Raw genomic sequence first — 25,143 nt, forward strand, 5'->3', positions numbered from 1 at the left:
TAAGCTGAATAACATTTTGATCATAATCAGGATCAACTAAACTTTCTGTTCGTCCTTGTCACAGATGATGTGTCAGGCAAACTCCTCCCCTTAAAACTATAATCGAAACAGCAGAAGAATTGTATATAGTATTGATCAGTAAGAGCTCATCTGTTTCAAGTAATAAATGAGTTACAGCTTATGACACACCTCAAGAGTGTCTTTAATAATGACAATTTACCTCGGTTTATGTCTGATAAAACACTTTCAACATAAATCTGTGTAACAACTATTTGGTTTGCAGGACTAATGTTAATTGGCAACTCAGGTCTAAACACATAATCATCTTCGTGTCTGTGCAGTGCTGTTAATTTTCTGGTCACTGTACCATACTTGGCTTCACATCATGTTAATTTCACTAGCCTTTATAGTCTGTAGCTAGTTGCAATCAAACAGAAGGTATTAAAGATACATGGAAAAGTTTGTTGTTTTGTACTTTGGTCACTTAATTTTAGTCAGCGTAGATCAACAGCAAATATAATTAAAGTCACCCAAAAATGTACATTTACAAAAAAATAAAATAAAATAAATTGTACCCACCCAAAGTTTATTTCCTCTTTGGGTACTCACACAACGTTGGAGAACGCTTTGGGAATGCACCTGTCTGCTTATGCTCTGAATCACATAGGAAATCAGTCCAGCGGAATGGTGAAACTTCATGGGTGTGTTGACATACAGTATTGTTCAAAATAATAGCAGTACAATGTGACTAACCAGAATAATCAAGGTTTTTAGTATATTTTTTATTGCTACGTGGCAAACAAGTTACCAGTAGGTTCAGTAGATTGTGAGAAAACAAACAAGACCCAGCATTCATGATATGCACGCTCTTAAGGCTGTGCAATTGGGCAATTAGTTGAAAGGGGTGTGTTCAAAAAAATAGCAGTGTCTACCTTTGACTGTACAAACTCAAAACTATTTTGTACAAACATTTTTTTTTCTGGTATTTAGCAATCCTGTGAATCACTAAACTAATATTTAGTTGTATGACCACAGTTTTTTAAAACTGCTTGACATCTGTGTGGCATGGAGTCAACCAACTTGTGGCACCTCTCAGCTGTTATTCCACTCCATGATTCTTTAACAACATTCCACAATTCATTCACATTTCTTGGTTTTGCTTCAGAAACAGCATTTTTGATATCACCCCACAAGTTCTCAATTGGATTAAGGTCTGGAGATTGGGCTGGCCACTCCATAACATTAATTTTGTTGGTTTGGAACCAAGACTTTGCCCGTTTACTAGTGTGTTTTGGGTCATTGTCTTGTTGAAACAACCATTTCAAGGGCATGTCCTCTTCAGCATAGGGCAACATGACCTCTTCAAGTATTTTAACATATGCAAACTGATCCATGATCCCTGGTATGCGATAAATAGGCCCAACACCATAGTAGGAGAAACATGCCCATATCATGATGCTTGCACCTCCATGCTTCACTGTCTTCACTGTGTACTGTGGCTTGAATTCAGAGTTTGGGGGTCGTCTCACAAACTGCCTGTGGCCCTTGGACCCAAAAAGAACAATTTTACTCTCATCAGTCCACAAAATGTTCCTCCATTTCTCTTTAGGCCAGTTGATGTGTTCTTTGGCAAATTGTAACCTCTTCTGCACATGCCTTTTTTTTAACAGAGGGACTTTGCGGGGGATTCTTGAAAATAGATTAGCTTCACACAGACGTCTTCTAACTGTCACAGTACTTACAGGTAACTCCAGACTGTCTTTGATCATCCTGGAGGTGATCATTGGCTGAGCCTTTGCCATTCTGGTTATTCTTCTATCCATTTTGATGGTTGTCTTCCGTTTTCTTCCACGTCTCTCTGGTTTTGCTCTCCATTTTAAGGCATTGGAGATCATTTTAGCTGAACAGCCTATCATTTTTTGCACCTCTTTATAGGTTTTCCCCTCTCTAATCAACTTTTTAATCAAAGTACGCTGTTCTTCTGAACAATGTCTTGAACGACCCATTTTCCTCAGCTTTCAAATGCATGTTCAACAAGTGTTGGCTTCATCCTTAAATAGGGGCCACCTGATTCACACCTGTTTCTTCACAAAATTGATGACCTCAGTGACTGAATGCCACACTGCTATTTTTTTGAACACACCCCTTTCAACTAATTCAACTAATTGCCCAATTGCACAGCCTTAAGAGCGTGCATATCATGAATGCTGGGTCTCATTTGTTTTCTGAGAATCTACTGAACCTACTGGTAACTTGTTTGCCACGTAGCAATAAAAAAATATACGAAAAACCTTGATTATTCTGGTTAGTCACATTGTACTGCTATTATTTTGAACAATACTGTAGAGACCAAAACGCTTAAAAGCTCATCAGAAACAAGCAACGTTAGCTTCTGTTTTCAGCAAGCACTAATTTCTGTTGTTTGTAAAACATTGCACATTCTCAAAGCGTTCTCCAACGCAGCGTCTCATTCCCTCTAGGATCTATGGTTACAACTGTAACCTGGGATGTTCTTCATTTGTCCAAACAGCTGATAAAAAACATCAAGTAATCCACATGACTCCAGTCCATCAATTAATGTGATGTGAGGCCAAAATCAATGCATTTATAAGAAACAATTTCATCATTAAGGCGTTTTAACTTGAAACGGTAAGATTATGACCAAGACAAGATTACTTTTTTTTTGTCGAAAGTAATATTCACTAGTTCACGCTTACATATAATTAACTGAGGTATGGTATGCGTATTTGGCGTGCTGTCCGGGGAAGGGCTCCGAGCTCGGGAATGGCCCGAACCTAGAGTACCCCCCCTTCCCCGTCTATTTATAAAGTGAACTTGAAGTGAGGAGATGGGGTGGAGGAGGGATGCTGATAAACCGTCAATGGATAGAGGTAAGTCAGCGATATTTATACTATGGGATTGATTACTTGATTATGGTCCACCTGTGTTGATTAGGCTAAGTATCTGACGCGCTCCTCCCGAATCTTATTAATAAATTACATTTATGTAGAGAAGACTCATATTTTAGATTTGAAGCAATGGTTTGAAGCGGGTTTTTTTTCAGAGGCTTTTTTATTAGACCATACCAAAAAGAGTATTAAAATTGTAATCTTTTATACATTCCTCCTAAGCACAGTTATTTTCTTCAAGCAGGTGTTACAATATTATGTTTGCAAAAGAAGTGTTGTGGTTTACAGATTATATAACTGTGGTCTAATTCTTATTTGATCTATTTTTTTAAAGGCAAAAAAACTACATGTGAGTTTTTGTAAAGCCTCTCAGGCATTTTGTATCACTGGGCTCCAACTCTTAGAGCACAGTAATAGAGAGCTGAATCTGACAGAGTTACACTGTTAATAGTGAGTTCAGTGGATGTTCGGGATGTAGTTGACTGAAACCGACGGTCTGGGATATTCTCATAGCTGCTCCGTGATCGAGCACCTTTATACAGTAAATATACTGGTTCTTTGTTAGGATACTGTCTGTACCAGTAAAGATAGACATAATCGCTGCTTGTATCATATGAACAGCTCATCGTTACACGCTCTTCTTCTGTTCTGTAAATAGTAGTTTCTTTGTCTTTTGGTTGAATGCTGTCAGATAAAACACCTGCAAGACAATTGGACAGATTGAAAAGGTGATCTGGATTATCCACGTATCCAAAAACGCATAACAAATGATACTAGCAAACTTATTTGTAAAGTACCATTAAAAAATGTTAGCATGGACAAACATTTCAATTTAAATTATAACTGAGTCTGCTCAGATTATATGTTTTATACCTGTTGCTGTAATGAGAATCAGTAGAAAGCATCTCTCCATGTTGGGAAGGTTTGCTAGCTTGCTACTGTATATGATCTGAAGTTTCAAGGTAAATGTACGATTGTAGCCTATTATGAAACCATAGTGTGGGTGTGGTTTATTTAGACCTCTGTCTTTCATTTCCTTAAAACCAAGATGTTAATATTGTGCCTTTAGTCAGTATATTAATATCTTAAAAATAACTATAATTCTTGTTGAATAAGTCTCTTCCTATGCTATTTCGATTTTATCAGCAAGTGTAACTTTATGTTCATTATGTTACTATAAGGATCATTTAAAGCTAAACAGAATAGAACCTGAATAGAAGTGAGTTAGAATATTCATTTTTTTTTATATTGAGGTTTGTGTTTTTGCACTATATTCAATTAAATGCAATTCAATTCAAGTTTATTTGTATAGCACTTTTTACAATACAAATCGTTACAAAGTAACTTTACAGAAAATTATGTTTCTACAATATTTAGTAGTAGCTTATAGGTGGTGACTGTCAGTTTGTACATGTATGACAGGATTTGTAGAAAATGAATACAAGACATCAGCCAGACGATGAACATTATTAATATTATTAATTATTAATAATTATTATATGATACAGTCACACTTGTAGCAATATTTGTTAGTTCTGTTTGTTGATTCAGGGTTAGCATCATCTGAGGTCCTCTGAGGGTCAGCATCATCTTTTCTCAGGTGTTCTGGATCCAGACTGGAGCTTGTATAAATCCTAGTTACGGAAAAACATGGAAGCAAATAGAGACATCATTAGCATAGCTGCTGATCCAACAAATTAAAATTAATTAGTTTAACCCAAGATAAAGAATGAGAATGCGCATTTGATCAGATGCAACTACACTCACAATTTAAGAGATACATTATTCGAATGTTTTGTGAAAGAGACGCGTTTTTAATCTAGAATTAAACAGAGAGAGTGTGTCTGAACCCCGAACATTATCAGGAAGGCTATATTTGGTGGTGATATATTATATATGGTGTGTTTATTTATATCTATATATATTATTGATCAAGTGCATTTTATGAGGAAAAACAAACCATTTAGGCCTTTTGAAATCTGTTACAAAATGACTTTTCTTATTCAGTTAATGCAACAATCTTATCTGGAAACATGTCTGAACCTGCTTTTTATCATTATTCATTTTCACAACATTTAAGCACAGTGTCACACAAATTCATAGGGTAATATGTACAATCTTCTTTTCTGTTCCTTGCACGTGAATTCCTTTCTGATATAGTTTGGCATTCCCTCTGAAATGTTTTAATGCACATAGCACCCTCCAGTGGTAGTGTGACAAACCTTTATTCACCTATTTACAACATCCGTGAGTCTAACGAAGATTACAGTCAGATTCTTGTACGGTGTGTTGAGTGTTTCCTGTCACTGTGGGCCTCAGAGCACAGTTATACAGAGCAGAGTCTGATACAGCAGCAGAAGAGATGATCAGATCCACACTCATATCTTCTTTTCTGGAACTGATGGATATTCCAGAAACTGGAGGATTAGCTTCAATAACATGTCCTGAATAATCCAGGATGAGGAACTGTGGTGTTAAACCTGCATATTGTCGATACCAGTGAAGACTTTCAACAGAACCAGTGTAGTTACAAGAGAGTTTCACTCTCTCAGTCTCTGTGGCTAATGCTGCAACACTGTATGGGGTGATGACATCTTTAGCTCTGTTACCTGCACCAAAAGATTATTTAAGAATGTTTAAAATGAGATACTGTTATGCAATGATAATGATAGAAGAATTTACCTTGAGTTAAAGTCAGCAGTATAAGCACACAAGTGAACATGATGATAGTTGCTGCTTGCCTCAGTGATCTGTGATGCTGATAATCATTGAACTAATCTGTTTCACAGCCCTGTGTTAAGCTCCGCCTTTTGACATAACCATCATATAAAGCACAGAAATTACATATATTACAATGGATAGATACCTAAATCAGCTTGCACTTGGAATTTTTAAAAGTAATGTCATTTCTCAAATGTTCATTGTACTCATGTGGATGTGTTTTTGCACAATATATTGTTCCTGTTTCCCCAGTCAAAATTTCCCCCTCTGTCCCAAACAGTTTGGACTGGTTTGATGACATTCACAAAACTGACACCTGCAAATAACAATAGGAAAAAAAAAAGTAAATTAATATTTAAATAAATAAATGTATTAATATTTAATAACAGGACAGCAAACAAAAATTCTAAAGCAGTAAAGTAAAACCAAAACGAAAAGCATCATTTTCAGGATGTTATTTAGTTCATAGGCAGGAAAGTTATGGAATAGCAAACAAAAATGTTATAAACTTGAGCCTTTGAGATATACTTACTTGTTAGAGAACAAAGTAAAACAAAAACAAAAAGCATAATTTTTCAAGAGGTTATTTTAGTTCATCTTCACAACAACGTGTTACTGAAGTGTCTGAAGTCTTGCAGAGGATGCGCAAGTGTGTTTGTTAGTTTCAGTCCGGCGCTGTTCGCATTTTCCCATCCAGCGCCACGCCGTTTAATTAGTAAAAAAATCTGCGCTCATTTTAGTGCCCATGGGCGTGCTGGTCAAAAAAGAGGTGTGTTCAGGTGCATAGCTGAAAATAGACTGCGCCATAGACCTTCTTCAAACAACACTTTACTTTGGAACATTAAGATGACGTTTGCAACAGTGTCACTAAAAACATCAGTGTAGCTTGTAAAGTCAGTAAGAGGAATGTTAATAACCACCAGCATAAACACTGAATAACAGTAACAGTCATAGTAATAATTTGCAACTTAAAATTTTATTCTTAATTTCATTTATCTCAGTTAAGTTTTAGCAGGTGTTACCATATCCTATTATTCACAGAGACTTAGTGGCTCACATAAAGTAGGCTACAGCTGTGATTTGAATTTTAGCTGATCAAATAAGTTTTAAAGCAATTATTTTGTGTGTGAGTTTTTGTAAAGCCTCTCAGGCATTTTGTATCACTGGGCTCCTAATCTTAGGAGGCCGGGTGCGAGCCAGGTTCCCTCTTGGTCTTTTCACGATCATGTTCCGGGGTGGTGTGGGTACCACTCAATGACCGAGCATTGGGCACCCTCAAACGCGGAGACCGGCGAGCCTGGAGCTAAATGTAAATAGTTACAGTTTAATGTTTAGTTTTTGTTATTTAATTATATGAAATGATGTTTTTATGTTATGACTCAGACATTTTTACATATATGAACAATATTATTTTTTCTTTTAATAGTAATTGGTGGCCTACCTGCAATACCATCGTGTATAAGGTACATTTTTTAGCCTTATAGTTGCAATGATATTTGATGCGCAAAATTAATCATCTAGAAATCAATCTGACTACTTTTTGAATCAGAAACCAGCTTTCCATGATTAAACAGAAAAAAACATTTAGGTTAATCATTTATGGCTCCTATTTTACAGCCCACCAGATGGCAATCTAATCTCATTAAATCAATACTATTGCTGCTGTTTGTCACTTATTTTTTTATAATTTCATTTAATTTAGTAGTTAGGTATAAGCCATTACAGCTTATAAATCTGTCTGTACATCAGAAGCATTAGTTTACAGTTTATTTTGGGTATTTCTTTTCTCCCATATTTCTTTTCTCCACTGTGGTATGCTTTACCCTCTATGTAGGGAAGGTTTTTGAACAGTGTTGTCTATTTTCCTGTCACTGTGGGCTCCAGGGCACAGTAGTACGTTGCTGAGTCTGTCACTTTAGCAGAGGAGATTTCAAGATGGGTGTGGGTTTTCTCTTCATTCAGTTCTCCTGAGAATCGGGGATCTAGTTCCACAACTTCAGACTTCTGTAAAACTTTCCCATTTGCATGTAGAATGACTAAAAGAAATTCAGGAACCGATCCAGGATACTGACGATACCAATATAGACTCGCTGCTGAGGAATAGTTGCAGGACAGGGATATAATGTCCTTTTCTGTTTTGTATACTTCATTGTGGACCGGTGTAATGACACTCCCAAACATACTACCTGCAGAAAGAAATGTAGCTTGCTAAAGAAATGGATAAAAAGATAAGCAAGCAATAATCAAAAATCCTGCCAGTCTGGAACAGAATACATACCTGAAATCGAAAACAGAATAAAAACAAAGAGTATCATTGTTCAGGATGATATGCAAGTTAATGTGCAACACCTTTTACTGTCACTGAAGTAAACATTTAATTTTTCCCCTCCAGTAAGAATGTCTCAGTAGCCCCTCCCCTTAAAACTGTTATGTACGGTATGGAAACCCATTTGAAACCCATTTTGAAATAAAAATATTTTGTTATGTCATTACGGTCAATTCTGCTTAATTGAATGTGCCTTTGCTTCATATAACTATTAATGTAAAAAAACAACAAGAGAAAAAAACATTTGAAAGGTTATGCATGTAAACCACACTTTAAACTGTTTTAACAGTGTAAACAATATATAAATACCACACAATTCTGCTAAATGTTCACACAATTAAGTTCAGAACAAGTTTGAGGAAGCCTAAAGAGGTGGACCTAACCAACAAAAGGTGGGGGTGCACTTTTTTGTTTCTTCAGCAGGTGTGACCGCATCCTGTTGTCTTGTGGTTTAAGACACAGAGTTGTGGTGGCTCACTGGCACACCAATTATGTGTGTGTTTTTGTAAAGCGTCTGTGGACTTTGTATCACTGGGCTCCTACTTTTAGAGCACAGTAATAGAGAGCCGAATCTGACAGGTTTACGTTGTTAATGGTGAGTGAAGTGGATGTCGGAGATGTAGTTGTCTTATAACGCTTGGATGATACATTCTCTTGACCAGACATGCGAGAACTTTTAAATACCAAATACTGAGGTTCTCTATTAGGATACTGTCTGTACCAGTAAAGCAAAACGTTATTTTTGCTTTTATATGTGCAGCTCAGAGTGACAGATTCTCCTTCTCTCCTGGTTTTATGTGAACCCTCTTCTTTTGGTGCAATGCTGTCAGCAAATACCCCTACAAAAATGAATTTTGCTTTAGAATGATAATGTAAAAAATGGTGACATGCTATAATAAAAATAAAATAAAATACTAATTGAAGCATTTTAATGAAATATTTAAGATTACAATAATGACCCTGTCGATTTTTATATTATTTATTTCTCTCTCTTTGTTTTCAAATCATTTGAAAGGTAGTTTGTGTATATTAATGACACTAAAAAAGAGTACCTGTCATAAGAATCAGCAGTCGACATCTGTCCATGTTAATATTCTGGGTGATTTATTTAGCTTGAATCCAAATCATGTTTGCAGAGATGCAAGAGATTGAAATGACAGACTTTAGGGATTCCCTGTATTTAATGTGAATGAAGAAGAAGATACAATTCACTGACACAGCAGTTTGAATGAATGTAGACATTCAAATGTGTATTTGCAAAGTGGGTGTGGTTAGTGACATCACCCATCCACTAATCACACAGGTTTGTTTTTCTGTCAGGCTGCTTTGACTTCTGTTGTTAAATACTGAGCTAATGACACTTTCTATCGTCTTACCCTTTCTGCATTGCTACATTTTTATGAAGACATTCAATGTGTTAACTCATGTTTCAAGTCCCAGCAAAAAATTTGGGAATTCCAGACATTCTGCTGGTCATCATAAACAGTACTCCTTCATTCTTTGCCAACTTGTATTAAAATAGAACGGATTAGAGATCATTTCACATGCCACCTGTGTATACCCTTTCATATTCTCCTAAATTCACAGGTGTTGCCACATTCTAATTTTTTTAGAGTTGTGGTTTTCAAAAACAAAAATGCAAATACATTGTGGTTTGATGCTATTTGATTAAACACTGTTCAAAGCACATTTTTTAATCTAAGTTTTTGTAAAGCTTCTCTGGTATTTTGTATCACTGGGCCACTCGAAGAGCACAGTAATAGAGAGCAGAATCTGACAGAGCTGCTTTCTCAAGAATGAGTTCAGTGGATGACTGGGATGTAGTCGACCGAAACCGCTTGTCTGCTATATTCTCATAGGTCTCTGATCGAGCACCTTTGAGCAGTAAAAACCGAGGTTCTCCATTTGGATACTGTCTGTACCAGTAAAGCCAAACATTATTGCTGCCCACATCATATGTACAGCTCAGTTTCACAAATTCTCCTTCTTCCTTGATTAAATTACTATCTCCTTCTCTTGGTTCAATTTTGTCTGAAAATCCACCTGAAAGGATATGCGTTTTTATTCATTTTGATCTAGATCATTTAAACAATAAAAAATGTTACAAATGTCTTTTCAGTATGTATAACATCAGGGCAAGATTTGCTTTGCATTAAAATGGAATATTGTCTGTTCAGACATATTTACCTGGAACCACAATGAGAATCAAGAGTAGCATCTGTCTCTCCATGTTGGCAGTTCAGATGTAGTTTCTATTTCTGTTACTGTTAGATTTAGAAAACTGTACCTGAATATTGTTTCATAGTGTGAATGGACCTGTGTTGGTATCTAGAATGCACATGAGTGAAGTTCCATTGTGTACTAATATTGTGGGTGTGGTAATGTGAAATGTGCGACAGTTTAAAAGCTGCACAGCTTCTGTAATTCATAAGAGAACATACTGATCTAGTGTTACAGCTGTTGGTGAAGTATTAAGATAGATAAATGAATATAGTGGTGGAGCCTATTGAAGAGTATGTTTGCTGAAGAATCAGAAGTCTCCAAAAAAGAAAACTATTTCAGACAAGAATTAAGGGGCCAAGAACAAAGACAGCATTTATTGTATAACATTTATCAGTCAAAAAAATCTTGAAATTATACAAGGAATTTGTGTAATAAATAATTAGTTCTCCAATTATCTGTTTTATTTACCTTGAAAATCTACTCGGTATGCACTCATCAATATAGTGTAATTTTTCTCACAATGCACAGCAATAATTACTGTTTTTGACATTATTGTAAGGGGTAGGTTTAAGTCTGGGATAGGTGTAGATGTTAATAAAACACACTCTAATAGGAAGAAAATTTTATTTACTGTTAGCTTCTGGGTTTTTACTGCATCCCTTCTAGCCCCAACTGTCTTTTACCATGCTTCTAGACCCACTGTCCTGCAAAGTTTGCAATCTTCAAGACCTTGATTAGCTGGTTCAGGCGTGTGATTGGGGTAGGACTACACTATGAAACTCTAAAAGGACTGGGGGAAGTTCCAAACAAATACTTGTGAGACTAAGCAGATAATGTCAGGGAAATTATTGACAGAGAGGAAGTATCTTGATTTGTGATGTTACACTGCCCCCTTATGCTAAAACTCAGAACAGATTGTATTATATTATATTATATTATATTATATTATATTATATTATATTATATTATATTATATTATATTATATTATATTATCAAAGTATTCCCACAGTACAGTAAGTGAAGTATTTGAAAAGTGTAGCTTGTTTTCCTGTCAATGTGGACCAGAGCACAGTAGTACAGAGATTCAGCTTGCAACAGTGAATGGTGGATTGTGTTCACCGACAATATTTTCTGGAAGTATTCCTGAGCTCATGTTGTGATTTTCATTACAGTAGCATTCCTTTATGTGATGCCGTCTAAGGGCCCGAAGATCACGGGCATCCAGTATGGTTTTCCGGCCTTGACCCTTACGCACAGAGATTGTTACAGATTCTCTGAAACTTTGGATGATATTATGCACTGTAGATGATGATAACTTCAAAAAACTCCTTTAAACCCCCCGTCCCAAACACCTCAGACAGGACCGCTGTGATATGACATTCCCAAAACTCTCACCTGTGAAACTTCACATGATATTGCTTCACTATTTTTCGATGCAGCATTGGGGGAATTGGTGATCCTCTGCCCATCTTGACTTCTGAGAGACACTGCCACTCTGAAAGACTCTTTTTATACCCAATCATGTTGCCAATTGACCTAATAAGTTGCAAATTGGTCCTCCAGCTGTTCCTCATATGTACATTTAACTTTTCCGGCCTCTTATTGCTACCATGTAGCTGTCATGAAATCCAAAATGAGCCAATATTTGGCATGACATTTCAAAATGTCTCACTTTCAGCATTTGATATGTTATCTATATTCTATTGTAAATAAAATATAAGTTTATGAGATTTGTAAATTATTCCATTCCTTTTTTACTTACAATTTGTACAGTGTCCCAACTTTTTTGGAATCGTTTTTTTTTTGACTTGAACTAATAATAAATCATTTTAAGAACATCCTTAGAAATTTATACGAACCATGTGATGCATTCTAGATTATATTCACATGCCATTATTCAACATTTTTAACCTAAATTCTGTTACCACATTCTCTGTTTGTGCTTTATAAAAACATTATGTTTTGTTACTGATTAAATAAAGACTCTTCAAAGCATTAATTTTGTGTGAGTATTTGTTTTGCTTCTCAGACATTTTCTATCATTGGGCTGCTACTTCAAGAGCACAGTAATAGAGAGCTGAATCTGACAGAGTTACACTGTTAATAGTGAGTTCAGTGGATGATTGGGATATACAGGAGATGACTGAAACCCATCTGGTATATCTTTCTGCCTGCTCTTTGATCAAGCACCTTTGTATAGTAAATATTCTGGTTCTAGATTCTCTCAGTGTCACAGGCTCTCCTTCTTTTCTGGATATTTAACTTTCTTCACTTTATCCAATCCTGTCAGCAAATCCACCTGAATTGCAGTGAATCATAGTTTAAAATGCCATGATGTAATATAGGGTTTCATTCAATAACATTAATGTTAGATTACATTATAAGATGTATGAAATATAATTAATTGTGATTAAAAGTACCTGAAACTGTGATGAGCATTATGAGTAGCATCTGCCTCTCCTCCATCTTAACTGAAATCCACTTTGAACATCAGATTTTTAGTTTCAAGTATTTATCAAATTGATTTATTAGTTCATTATGGTTGAGCATTATGGCAGCTAAATGTGCTTTATAAAATTAATTAAAATAAATATAGTGGCTGATGTTTGAATGAAAGCACTGAGACTGAGTGAAGTTCTGTTGGGTTGGAATAATGTGGCTGTGGGTTAATGAAACATGAAACACGTTCTGTGCCTTCAAATGTTTAGTGTGAATAAAACAGCTTGTGTAACATTGCCCCATTCTGTTGGAGCTCAGAACAGCATGTTTTGTCCAGTTGCTTTACTGCCTGCTTTAAAACGGTAAACATGTTTGAGTTACTTTTATTGACATTTGTCTATATTTGAAATCATTTGATTGTCGTGCTTACTCATGTTATGCATAAATGCTTTATGTCCTCATAAAAGTGGTATTCTGTCTTCCACTTTTAGCCACATCATATTTTAACATTATGACAGATTCTTAAGGATCTACTAATATGAGAATTTTATAAGAATTTTTCATTGTACATTAAAACCTCAGCCCAACCTTTCGCTTTCTTTCTGCCTTAGTTTTATTTAAAGAGGTTTTTGTACAGCATGCAGTGGATTTCCTTTCACTGTGGGCTCCAAAGCACAGTAGTAGAGAGCGGAGTCAGTGACAGCAGCAGAGGAGATCTTCAGATCCACACTACTGCTGTTTTTTCTGTGATGGATTGAGACTCCAGCAACTGGAGGAACAGCTTCAGTAACTTTCCCATAATAATCCAGTATGAGGAACTTTGGTAGTGAACCTTTGTATTGACGATACCAGTGAAGACCTCGAACAGAACCAGTGTAGTTACAAGAGAGTGTCACACTGTCACCCTCAACAGCAAACTGATAAGAACTGTATGGTGTGATGACCTTTGCCGCTCCAGAACCTGCATTTAAAGTGGACATTTACAATTATCTTTTAGCTTAAAATCCTTTCAAATCTATTCAAATTTAATTTTGCATTTCACTCAGGAATTGCTTGTAAATTTCACAATTAATTAAGAAAAAAAACTGCAGGTAACACATTGAATTAAAACTAAGAAAACAAAGTATTGCATTGGTAAAATAAAATAAAATCTCCAATTATATTTGTTTTATAAGTTCAAATAATTTTTACAATGTACATATAAAATATCCAGCATATGCAATTACAACCTACCTTCAACTGATGATAGTAATATTAAATAGATCAACATGTTAGCACGATAATCAGGTTTGAACAGGAGACACACAGAAACATCAGATGATCCAAAGTCTTGTGAAATGTTGACAGTCTTATTGTATCTCACAAGGCATGCGCTAAACTCCTCCTACTCAGACTGACAACATTCAGTCCTCATCTCATACAACATATGACAGTCAAGTGTAATTTATAACACAATCCCACATTTTGAATGCAATAAATAAAAAAATATTATTAAATAGATACAGATAGATATATAACATGCTACAACACATTTCAGTGACATTTAGGGGAATAATAATAAACGTTCACATGATACATATTTGGTATGCTAGACGGAGATGAGAATTCTAGAACAACAATTTTTGCAGATTAGCATTTTTATGTTGTTTACAATTAAGCTTATATTTGATTAAATTGTGGCATAAAAACATGAAGAAAGAGATTTTATTTATGTTTTGGTTTTAATGTATTAGCTAGATTTTTTTATGTGTATAAATTGAATAGTAAAATATCAGTAGAAATACCCTGTATGCTTTAATGCTCTGCCAAAATACAGTGAGGTTTTTGTACAGTGTAGCTTGTTTTCCTGTCACTGTGGGCTCCAGAGCACAGTAGTAAAGAGCGGAGTCTGTGACTTTAGCAGAGGAGATGATCAGATCCACATGAGTTTTCTTTTCATTCAGTTTTGCTGAGAATCGAGGATCTTGGTCCACAGTTTTGGATTTTTGTAAAACTTCCCCAGTAGCATGAAGAATGAGGAAAAGAAATTCAGGAGCTGACCCAGGGTATTGATGATACCAAAATAAACTTCTTGCTGAGGAGTAGCTACATGAGAGAATTATAATGTCCCCTTCTGTCCCAGACACATGAGGTTCAACTGGTGTGATGACATTCCCAAAACTGACACCTGCAGATGAGATTATATCTACATTTTACAACATTTTAACAATAAAACATTCAAATAATCAGAAAAAAGAAATGTAGGGTTTGAGAGATGAAATTAAATACTGACATGCAAGAGAACAAAACAAAGCCACAACAAACAGCATCATTTTCAGGATGCTGTTTAAGTTGATCTACAGGACAAACTGTTCCTGAAGTAACATTCATTTATTGTACAGCAGAGGTTGTCGTAGCACCTCCCCTTAAAACTACAGCTCTGAATTCATGAAGCAGATCATCTCTCTCTGAACCACGGTGGATGTTTTTGTGGTGACCATTTACCAATTATTTCATATTTGTAGACATTTTAATAAAGACCAATATACTGTACAATGCTTTTTAAATCAGTAATTTTTGTTAGAACTTTTATTGGTTTTTATTATTTTATCATTTAATCTATTTAACAAAGTACACTGTTGTTATATTTAATAGCTTTTGCAGGTACAGTATATGTAGCAGTTTATATCTGTAAGACATTGCATTTAGGCCTACATTAAAGATGATCTGAGTTGGATGAGATATATTTTAATGGTTGATGTACTGTAACTAACAGAAGCCAACTGTTCAGTTAGTAGTTGCATTATTTAGGATATCTGTGGAAGAATTTCAGAGGGTTCCTTCAGAGTTACTTACTGTCTATATGCAAGTAAAGTCAGCTTACTTAACAAGAAGTTAATTTAATTAGCAGTTGTACACAGTCTCTTTATCTCTCTTTTTTGACCTTTGTGCTGGTGAGTCCAGCTGTGATTTGTACATTTATATAAAGTCTTGATAAGCATATGAAAACTGTTTTTGTACACTGTTATAGGGTTTCCTGTCACTGTGGGCCTCAGAGCACAGTAATACAGAGCGGAGTCTGTGACTTTAGCAGAGGAGATGCTCAGATCCACATGGAGTTCTGTTTTTCTGTGACTGATGGTTATTCCTGGAACCGGTGGATTAGCTGGAATTGTTGCCCCTGAATCTTCCAGTATGAGGAACTGTGGTGGTGAACCTGCATATTGCCGATACCAGTGAACACCACGAGCAGAACCGCTGTAGTTACAGGAGAGGGTCACATTGTCACCCTCAAGAGACAATTCTCTGTCACTTTTTGGAGTGATGACTTCTGCGGCTCTGGAACCTGCAAATGAAAGTGGTGTTAAATGTAGTTTTTAAACACTTCTGTTGAAATAAAATGTTTTTATTTTAACAATATTATACCTTCAGTTGATGACAGCAGTATAATAATATAGATCAACATGTTCTCTCACTGCACTGGTAAGAACAAACTAAAAACAGAGCAGCTGCTCCACACAGTGTTGAGTGATGTTCATCTTTACCAGCTGCATGCTGAATAGTGTCGGTGCTAAACTCCTCCTCCTGTCCTGACAATGAGTCTGATTTACAATGCACAAAAGAAACGATTAAATGGCTTTATAAATATATGCTCATTACTTTTAATTATTATTTTTTTGATAACCCTTTCATGTTCTTATTTTTTTCTGCTCCAACCAATATTGTAATACAATTTTATTCATACATGTGAGTTTCTGTAGTTTTAATGAGACTTCTTATACTACATAATATGAGAAAAGAGATAACCTAACAAACAAGGTAATATGACAAAAATATCCTACATTTTATTCACATGTCATTATGTAACCATTTTTACCTCCCAAATTCCTAGCTGTCTTTGCAAAGAAATGTTGATAGCACTTCTCAATCATCATTGGTGAGCATCAGGAAAAATGTTTGTGAATTATAATTTATGAGATTGTGTTGCCCCCTTCTGTTGGAACTCAAAACTATATGAAGTAATATGCTTTCTTGAATGGGAAATATGTTTGAGTTACTTTGCTGTTTTCTTTCTTTTGATTTTTTATGTAGATAAATTAATATATTATATATAATAATGTATTTTCAGATATAATTCTATAGGTTCAACAGAAAACTACCTTAATTGATATATCAAAACATTTTTTTTTTTTTAAACTTCAGTAAATTACAGATTTTTTATTTTTTAAATAAATGTCTTAAGGAATTTGCTGATTCTGAATGATTAACAATGAACCCACTGGATGATTAACATAAGTCAGGTTTTTGTACAGTGTTGTTGTGTTTCCTGTCACTGTGGGCGTCAGAGCACAGTAGTACAGAGCAGAGTCTGTCACTTTAACAGATGAGATATCCAGATCCACATGGGTTTTCTTTTCATTCAGTTTTCCAGAGAATCGAGGATCTTGTTCTACAATTTTAGACTTCTGTGAAACTTTCCCTGAACTATGCATTATTATCAAAAGAAATTCAGGAGCTGAGTTTGGATATTGGCGATACCATTGCAGACTAATTGCTGAAGAGTAGTTACAGGACAGAGTTATATTGTCCCCCTCTGTCCCAGACACCTCAGGCTGGACCGGTGTGATGACATTCCCAAAACTGACACCTGTGAATCAGATTTAATCATTAACTCCATCGTCATAAAATACAAAAGAACTAAAAACCAAAAAGTAAGAAAAAATAGAAAAAAAACAAAACATTTAAATTGAATGGAAAACATGAAAATATGCAGTATAATTATATAAGACTGCATATATAAAATTCTTACATGCAAAAGTGCAGAACAAAAGTGAAAAGCTGAGCACCATCTTGCAGTGGATTAGTTCATCTGCTTCACAGACTGTTAGAGAGCAAACCCTCACTGTGTAGCACAGGATGTCTCCAGAGAGCACCTCCCCTAAAGCTGCACTCCCAGATATATATGAGGTGTCTTGATTAAACCTGGGTGTGATGACATTTGCAAAAACTGACGGCTGTAGATGAAATTATCAATATTTTTTATCTAATGAAGAAAAGACTTACAAATGACCAGATTAAGAAAATCATGACAGTAGAAATGAAGGAGAACAGTGCAAAATATAAACATCAACAGCAACAAAGCAAAATTTTTCAGGATGATGTTTTAGCTCATCTGCATTACAAAGAGTTGCTGAAGTAAACATTCATTACTTGTCTACCAGAGGATGTCTCCATCTAGCACCTCTTATCAAAGGCAAAGCCACGGTCCACAGATCATCTCTCTCTGACCCTAGATCTGTAAAAGTATTTACACCTGCTTTTTAGTAAAGTAAAATAAACTGATTCATCTAAGAAGACTCTGTAAGAAGGTGTTGTTCTTTTTTTTTTAATGTTTTTATTGTATAACTTTTATTTATTTGCTCTATTTTATTGATCAGACTAGGGATTAGATTCATAAAAGTGACACCTAAAGAACAAAATTCATAATCATGAATATAAATAAGTGTGTGTGTGTGTGTGTGTGTGTGTGTGTGTGTGTGTGTGTGTGTGTGTTAGTGCTCTTGTTTTTGTGACATATCAGGACACAACTCTGTATAATGATATGGGTATGACACAGGTATTACAAGGAGAGGGTGACTTATGAGGCGTAACCCATGTCCCCATTTTTCAAAACGCTTATAAATCATAAAGAATGAGTTTTTTTGAGAAAGTAAAAATGCACAAAGTTTCCTGTGAGGGTTAGGGGTAGGGTTGGTGTAGGGCCATAGAATATACAGTTTGTACAGTATAAAAACCATTACACCTATGGGATGTCCCCACTTTTCACAAAAACAAACATGTGTGTGTGTGCGTGTGTGTGTGTGTGTGCTGATTTGTGGTTGTTTTACAAGGATTTAACTGATTTCAGATCAGTTTTAATTAGATCCTTAGGAATTTATGAAACATAAAATCAGAAAAAAAAGAAAAATATATATATATATATATATTAAATTTATAATGTGAAACCATGATATGCATGCTATATTGTATTCACATGCTCTTATTCAAACTTTTTTTTTTTTTAGCAAATTCACAGCTGTTACCACATTCCCTGTTTGTGGTTTATAAAAACATGATGTGTTTTGATACTGATATTATTAAATACTCTTCAAAGCATTAATTTCATGTGAGTTTTTTTAAAGCTTCTCAGGCATTTTGTATCACTGGGCTCCAACTCTTAGAGCACAGTAATAGAGAGCTGAATCTGACAGAGTTACACTGTTAATAGTGAGTTCAGTGGATGACTGGGATGTAGTTGATTGAAACCCATCTGGTATATTTTTCTGACTGCTCCTTGATCGAGCACCTTTATACAGTATATATTTTGGTTCTCTGTTGGGATATTGTCTGTACCAGTAAAGCCAAATATCATTGCTGTTAGTTTCAAATGTGCAGCTCAGTGTCACAGACTTTCCTTCTTCTCTGATTATATTAGTATCTCCTTCACTTGGTCCAATTTTATCAGCAAATCCACCTGAAATGAAGAGAATCATATTTTCATGCTCTGATGTAATAAAGTTTTTTTTTCTCTCAGTTAAAAAATATATATCAGATTAAATTGGCTGATTCACAAAATGTAATTAATTAATACATATGATTAAAAGTATATTTACCTGAAACTGTGACGAGCATTATAAGTATCATCTGCCTCTCCATCTTAACCAATGTCCACTTTAAAGATCAGAATTTTTGCTTGCAGTACTTATTAAATTGATTCATTAGAGTATAATTATTAATTTATGGATTCCACTTCATGCTGAATGTGGCTTTCTAAAAATATGAAAGTAGCTGATGGTAACTGAGTTCTGCTGTGTTTGAATAATGTGGCTGTGGGTTAGTGAATTATGAAACACGTTCTGTGCTTTTCTTTCTCATATAGACATCAGGTGCTTGTTTAGTGTGAATAAAACCGTTTGAGAAATAATATTGCCCCCATCTGTTAGGGGGCAGAACAGCATGTTACACATCCTATAGTGCAGGGTTCCTCAAATCTTGCCTTGGAGGTCCAATGCACTGCAGAGTTTAGCTCCAACCCTGATCAGAGTCTCCTGCCTGTGATTTTCTAATGATCCCAAAGACGTTGATTGGCATTGATTAGCATGCTCAGGTGTGTTTGATTAGGGTTAGAGCTAAACTCTGCAGGAAAGTGGATCTCAAGGTCCAGATTTGAGGACCCCTGCTATAGTGGATGTGTTTCTGTCAGGACCAGTATAGTCAAAGATGATTGACAATTATCACATGGTTTGCATTGGTATGGTTCTGTTCTGGGCCAGAACTCCATGAATGAGAGCACAGAAAGCAGCGATAACCAGAACAGAAGCAACATAAATGTATTGCAGAGATTATTAATGTTCAATAATTTAATGAACACTTTTTTGAAATGAGCCTTATTCAAAAGAGAATGAGAATACTGAATCCTGACTGGACGAGAGGAGGATGGAGAAGGGTAATTATCTACTGAACAACATGAAAGCTGTTGATAATAATAAAGGACCTTATATATGAGATATGCATCATATTCCTATAGGTAGACGTGGATCAGCTGAGAGTCAGCTGTTATGAACTTGACTAACATGACCTGTCAGAACGCTATACGCTTGATTTATGATGATCATTATGTGGGTTACAGATTCATAGTTTTCAGTCACGTCACTAGTCTGAAGATCTGGAGGGCAAAAACATCCATAGAGCTGCAACACATGCTTGTCAATTTTTTATTTGTTTCCAATCAACTAATATTAAATCACCTCTCAAAACAATAAAACAGGGATACTGTATGTGAACAAAGTGCAAGTTTTGGCCATTTGCAATGCATATAAAGCTTTCGCTGCAATATTTCAACCAATAAAACCAGCGGGACATTCTGCAATTTTTAATATGAAAAATACTTAAAGTGCCTTAATACATTAAAAGAGTGATTTAAGCAGATAAGCCTGGGATATGATATCACGTGAAAACTATGAACGGAGGATCCATTCTGAGTTACTGTCTACTAAAGCCACAATATTGGATAGTAATTAATAATTCCAATATCAGTACTTTTATTTATTTATTTATTTTGGAGTCCAGCTGTGGTTTGTAAATTTCTATCAAGGCTTGATAAGCATACAAAAACTGTTTTTGTACAGTGTTATAGGGTTTCCTGTCACTGTGGGCTGCAGAGCACAGTAATACAGAGCGGAGTCTGTGACTTTAGCAGAGGAGATGCTCAGATCCACATGGAGTTCTGTTTTTCTGTGACTGATGGTTATTCCTGGAACGGGTGGATTAGCTGGAATTGTTGCCCCTGAATCTTCCAGTATGAGGAACTGTGGTGGTGATCCTGCATATTGCCGATACCAGTGAACAGCACGAGCAGAACCGCTGTAGTTACAGGAGAGGGTCACATTGTCACCCTCAAGAGACAATTCTCTGTCACTTTTTGGAGTGATGACTTCTGAGGCTCTGGAACCTGCAAATGAAAGTGGCTTTAAATTTAGTTTTTAAACACTTCTGTTGAAATAAAATGTTTTTATTTTAACAATATTATACCTTCAATTGATGACAGCAGTATAATAATATAGATCAACATATTCACTCACTGCACTGGTAAGAACAAACTAAACAATGTGTGTTGAGTGTGTTGAGTGATGTTCATCTTTACCAGCTGCATGCTGAATAGTGTCGGTGCTAAACTCCTCCTCCTGTCCTGACATTAAATCTGAAGCACATAAGGAAAGATAAACTGAATATTCATGGCTATTTAAATCCTTATTTATTTCAGTTCTTTGTTTTTTGATAATCCTTTTCGTTCTTTATTTTGCAGCAAATTGGCAACATCGTATTACCATTATTGTTCATACATGTGAGTTTCTGTAGTTTTAATGAGCCTTCTTATACAATATAATGTGAGAACAAAGATAACCCAACAAACAAGCTGACATGAGAATAACATACAATGCATGCTTAATTGTGTGAATTTTGGTAAAGCTTCTTTGGTATTTTGTATCAAATAATATTACATAAATCATGATCTAACACAGAAATAGTGTAAGTTGTGAGTTACTGTAGTTGTGAAGTATTCATCTGAAGCTGTAAGAAGTATCATTTGTGTCTTCTTCATTTCCTCTTATTTAAAGTCAGCTTTAAATATTTTAAGAAAACTGGTCAGAGAAACACAGAACATGCTCTGTGCACTACATATCACTAGTCATTTACCCTTTCTGCATTTCAAAAATATCAAATCTAATGAATTTGCTTTATCATAATTAAACGGAGCAAGTTTAATATACTTTTACCAGGGTATATATTAATAATGATTACTAAACATCAGTGTTGGGTATAGTTACTTTGGAAAGTAGTTAGTTAGGTTACAACGTTACCATCAATTAAAAGTAATCAGTTATGATACAGCGTTACCTATTAATAAAAGTAACGCGTTAGAGTACTCATGCGTTACCAAAAATTAAAAGCAGTTAACAGCGGCTCAAACATGACAGACACAGCCCCCGGCCCCTTTAAATGCACCTAGAAGTCGTGACTCCCGACAATGAATAATGTCAGTCATCCGACTAAATTAACACTGCAGGATATCAATAACAGGAAAGACAGTCAGCAATAGGCTATTCCACATGGCGTTTTATTTATTTATTATCACAGAACATATTATTAATCAAAATTCGCACCTACCCAGCCTGGGTAGCTACTGTATATTATGAGCACCACAAGATAACTCCTGATTTTTCTTTAACTTTAAATAATGCAGTTATCAAAGTACAAGTATGCTTACTTGTAAACACAACCTTAAACAGGCTTGCAGATTTAAATCCATTTAGAAATGATGAACAACCAGCCAGCCAACGATCTAACAGAAATTAACAGCTGCCTGTCAAACAAAAATGATAACAAACCGACCGAATTAAATCCTTCACTGCCACACAGGCAAATGACAAATCGCTTAATAGCCGAACTAATTATTATTAAAGTGTCACTCACACAGTGTGCATTTTACCGTTATGTTCTTTTCTTTTCCGTTGACAAATTGAAAATAATGTGCGTACTTCCATAAACCAAACGCTGTCCTCTCTGCCATCTAGCTGGGGTTCGAAAAAAAAACCCACACACACACACAGGGTCAGGCGCAGGGCACAGACGTATCACAGCCATTGACTTTACGATCACAGAGCTTCGGCTCCGCTGATACATCCGCAGGTGGCACAGTAGACCTAGACCTACTGTCTGACAAAAAGCAGGCTGCAGTCGGGATTTTCCTTTCCTTAAAATAACGGATTACTTTAAAAAAAAAATAACGAAGTTACTGATTACTTCCGCACGAAACTAACGCGTTAAGTTACACATTTCAGGAAAAAAGTAATTAGAGTACTCTAACGCGTTACTTTGTAACGCGTTACCCACAACACTGCTAAACATTATGTTCAGTGTTTGAAACGCAATGATGATAGCACTTCTCAATCATCATTGGTAAACATCATGGAAATGCTTGTGAAACATAATTTGTGAGATTATGTTGCCCCCTTGTGTTGGGGATAAGAACTATATGAAATAATGTGCTTTCTTGAATGATAAATATGCTTATGCAATTATTTTTATTTTTATTTTTTATTTATTTGAAGTGTAGACAAAATGTATTTTCAGATATAATTCTATTCTACAGAAAACAAGCTTAAATGACATATCAAAACATGAGAATGTTTTTCTTTAACAAGTTACTGATTTTTATTTTTATTTTTATTGGTTAATTTATGTTAAGCTAACCAGAACAAATGTCTGCAGAAATTTGCTGAATGATTAACAATGAACCCACTGGATGATTAACATAATGTCAGGTTTTTGTACAGTGTTCATGTGTTTCCTGTCACTGTGGGCGTCAGAGCACAGTAGTACAGAGCAGAGTCTGTCACTTTAACAGAGGAGATCTCCAGATGCACATGGGTTTTCTTTTCATTCAGTTTTCCAGAGAATCGAGGATCTTGTTCTACAATTTTAGACTTCTGTGAAACTTTCCCTGTCCCTTGAAGTATTACCAAAAGAAATTCAGGAGCTGAGTTTGGATATTGGCGATACCACTGCAGAGTAACTGCTGAAGAGTAGTTACAGGACAGAGTTATATTTTCCCCCTCTGTCCCAGACACCTCAGGCTGGACCGGTGTGATGACATTCCCAAAACTCACACCTGTGAATCAGATGTAATCATATTAGCTCCATTGTCATAAAATACAAAAGCACAATAAACAAAAAGAAATAAAGAAATAAAATAAAAACTACAATTGAATGATGGAAAATCTGAAAATATCCAATAATTAAAGAAAATAAATATAAAATTCTTACATGCAAGAGTACAGAACAAAAGTAAAGCGATGAGCACCATCTTGCAGTGGATTAGTTCATCTGCTTCACAGACTGTTAGAGAGCAAACCCTCACTGTGTAGAACAGGATGTCTCCAGAGAGCACCTCCCCTAAAACCTGCACTCCCATTAAAACACAGACATCCTTTTGAATCTTTAACAGCAAACTTCAAAACCAAACTATGACAATTCCTGCATTTGCATTAAAACATCTCAACCATCACTTAAAAACAGCAAAAACTGTAAGGATACCACCACAAGGGGTCTAATAAGTACTGCAACAGTCAACTGTGTATTTAAAGAGCATTTTAACATGTTGTACTCTACTTATAAAACTCAGAAACACTGATATTTATGTATAAATACACAGTAAAATATACTTTATTATTCTAAATCACCCATTTGTATTTGCACTAAACTAGTTATGAAATGTTTGCACGCTTTATAGACTCATATAAAATATGCATAAAACTACATAAGTTATGATTATTTCAAAAATAATTTAAGTTATAATTATCACACTATAATCCTGATGCTCTGTTCTTGGGTTCTGTTGATCACCGTCAAGGTTTGCAGTGATGACTGGCTGATTGTACATTTCCCTTACATAATGACAGCAGGCAGAGTTTTGTACTGTATATATAGTACAGTATAGTATGGAGTACAGTACACACACACACACACACACACACTGGGTGTGATTTGGCATGGAGGTTATTTACTGTATTTGTACTGTCATTTTATATGAACTAGACTGTATTTCTTTGTTGTCTAAATTTCTCAGTCAAATATTGTCCCTCTAGTTTTTGAACAAATCACACCTTGTTTTAGCCAATCAAAGAGTTTTGAGGCCTGTTCTGTCTGTCATGATTTTGAAAGAAAATAAAAAAGACATTATTTATTATTTATTGGATTTTATGAAGATCATCTGACCCTAGATCTGTGATTTCTGATTCTGAATGTGTTTATGATGATAATTTAGCAACTAATTCATATTTTTCATTAGACCTACATTTTAGTAAAGTCAAATATTAAATCTGATTTATCTAAGAAGCCTTTTGTAAGAAAGTATTGTGGATTTGTGTGTGTTGTTGATGTTTTGTTGTAGTTGTTGTTTTACAAAGATTTAATTGATTTCATATCCATACGAAGTTATGCAA

At 35.3% G+C, this 25,143-nt stretch overlaps 5 gene segments (V, D, J or C); all 5 read right to left on the minus strand.

Annotated features, from left to right (window-relative positions):
• Positions 1 to 3,145: 3,145 nt before the first annotated feature.
• LOC127951260 (T cell receptor alpha variable 14/delta variable 4-like) lies at positions 3,146 to 3,841 on the minus strand. The segment is given in 2 exon segments: positions 3,146 to 3,609; positions 3,783 to 3,841. Coding segments are annotated over 2 exon segments (357 nt in total).
• A 5,847-nt stretch (positions 3,842 to 9,688) lies between these two features.
• Positions 9,689 to 10,186, minus strand: LOC127951456 (T cell receptor alpha variable 18-like). The segment is given in 2 exon segments: positions 9,689 to 9,999; positions 10,144 to 10,186. Coding segments are annotated over 2 exon segments (354 nt in total).
• A 3,050-nt stretch (positions 10,187 to 13,236) lies between these two features.
• LOC127951457 (Ig kappa chain V-VI region NQ2-17.4.1-like) lies at positions 13,237 to 14,120 on the minus strand. The segment is given in 2 exon segments: positions 13,237 to 13,580; positions 13,853 to 14,120. Coding segments are annotated over 2 exon segments (381 nt in total).
• Positions 14,121 to 20,329: 6,209 nt separating this feature from the next.
• LOC127951254 (T cell receptor alpha variable 13-2-like) lies at positions 20,330 to 21,715 on the minus strand. The segment is given in 2 exon segments: positions 20,330 to 21,089; positions 21,282 to 21,715. Coding segments are annotated over 2 exon segments (414 nt in total).
• A 1,763-nt stretch (positions 21,716 to 23,478) lies between these two features.
• On the minus strand, positions 23,479 to 24,304 carry LOC127951458 (T cell receptor alpha variable 8-6-like). The segment is given in 2 exon segments: positions 23,479 to 23,810; positions 23,966 to 24,304. Coding segments are annotated over 2 exon segments (480 nt in total).
• Positions 24,305 to 25,143: the final 839 nt, after the last annotated feature.

This window comes from Carassius gibelio, chromosome B2 (genome assembly GCF_023724105.1).
Source record: "Carassius gibelio isolate Cgi1373 ecotype wild population from Czech Republic chromosome B2, carGib1.2-hapl.c, whole genome shotgun sequence".
Taxonomy (NCBI): domain Eukaryota; kingdom Metazoa; phylum Chordata; class Actinopteri; order Cypriniformes; family Cyprinidae; genus Carassius; species Carassius gibelio.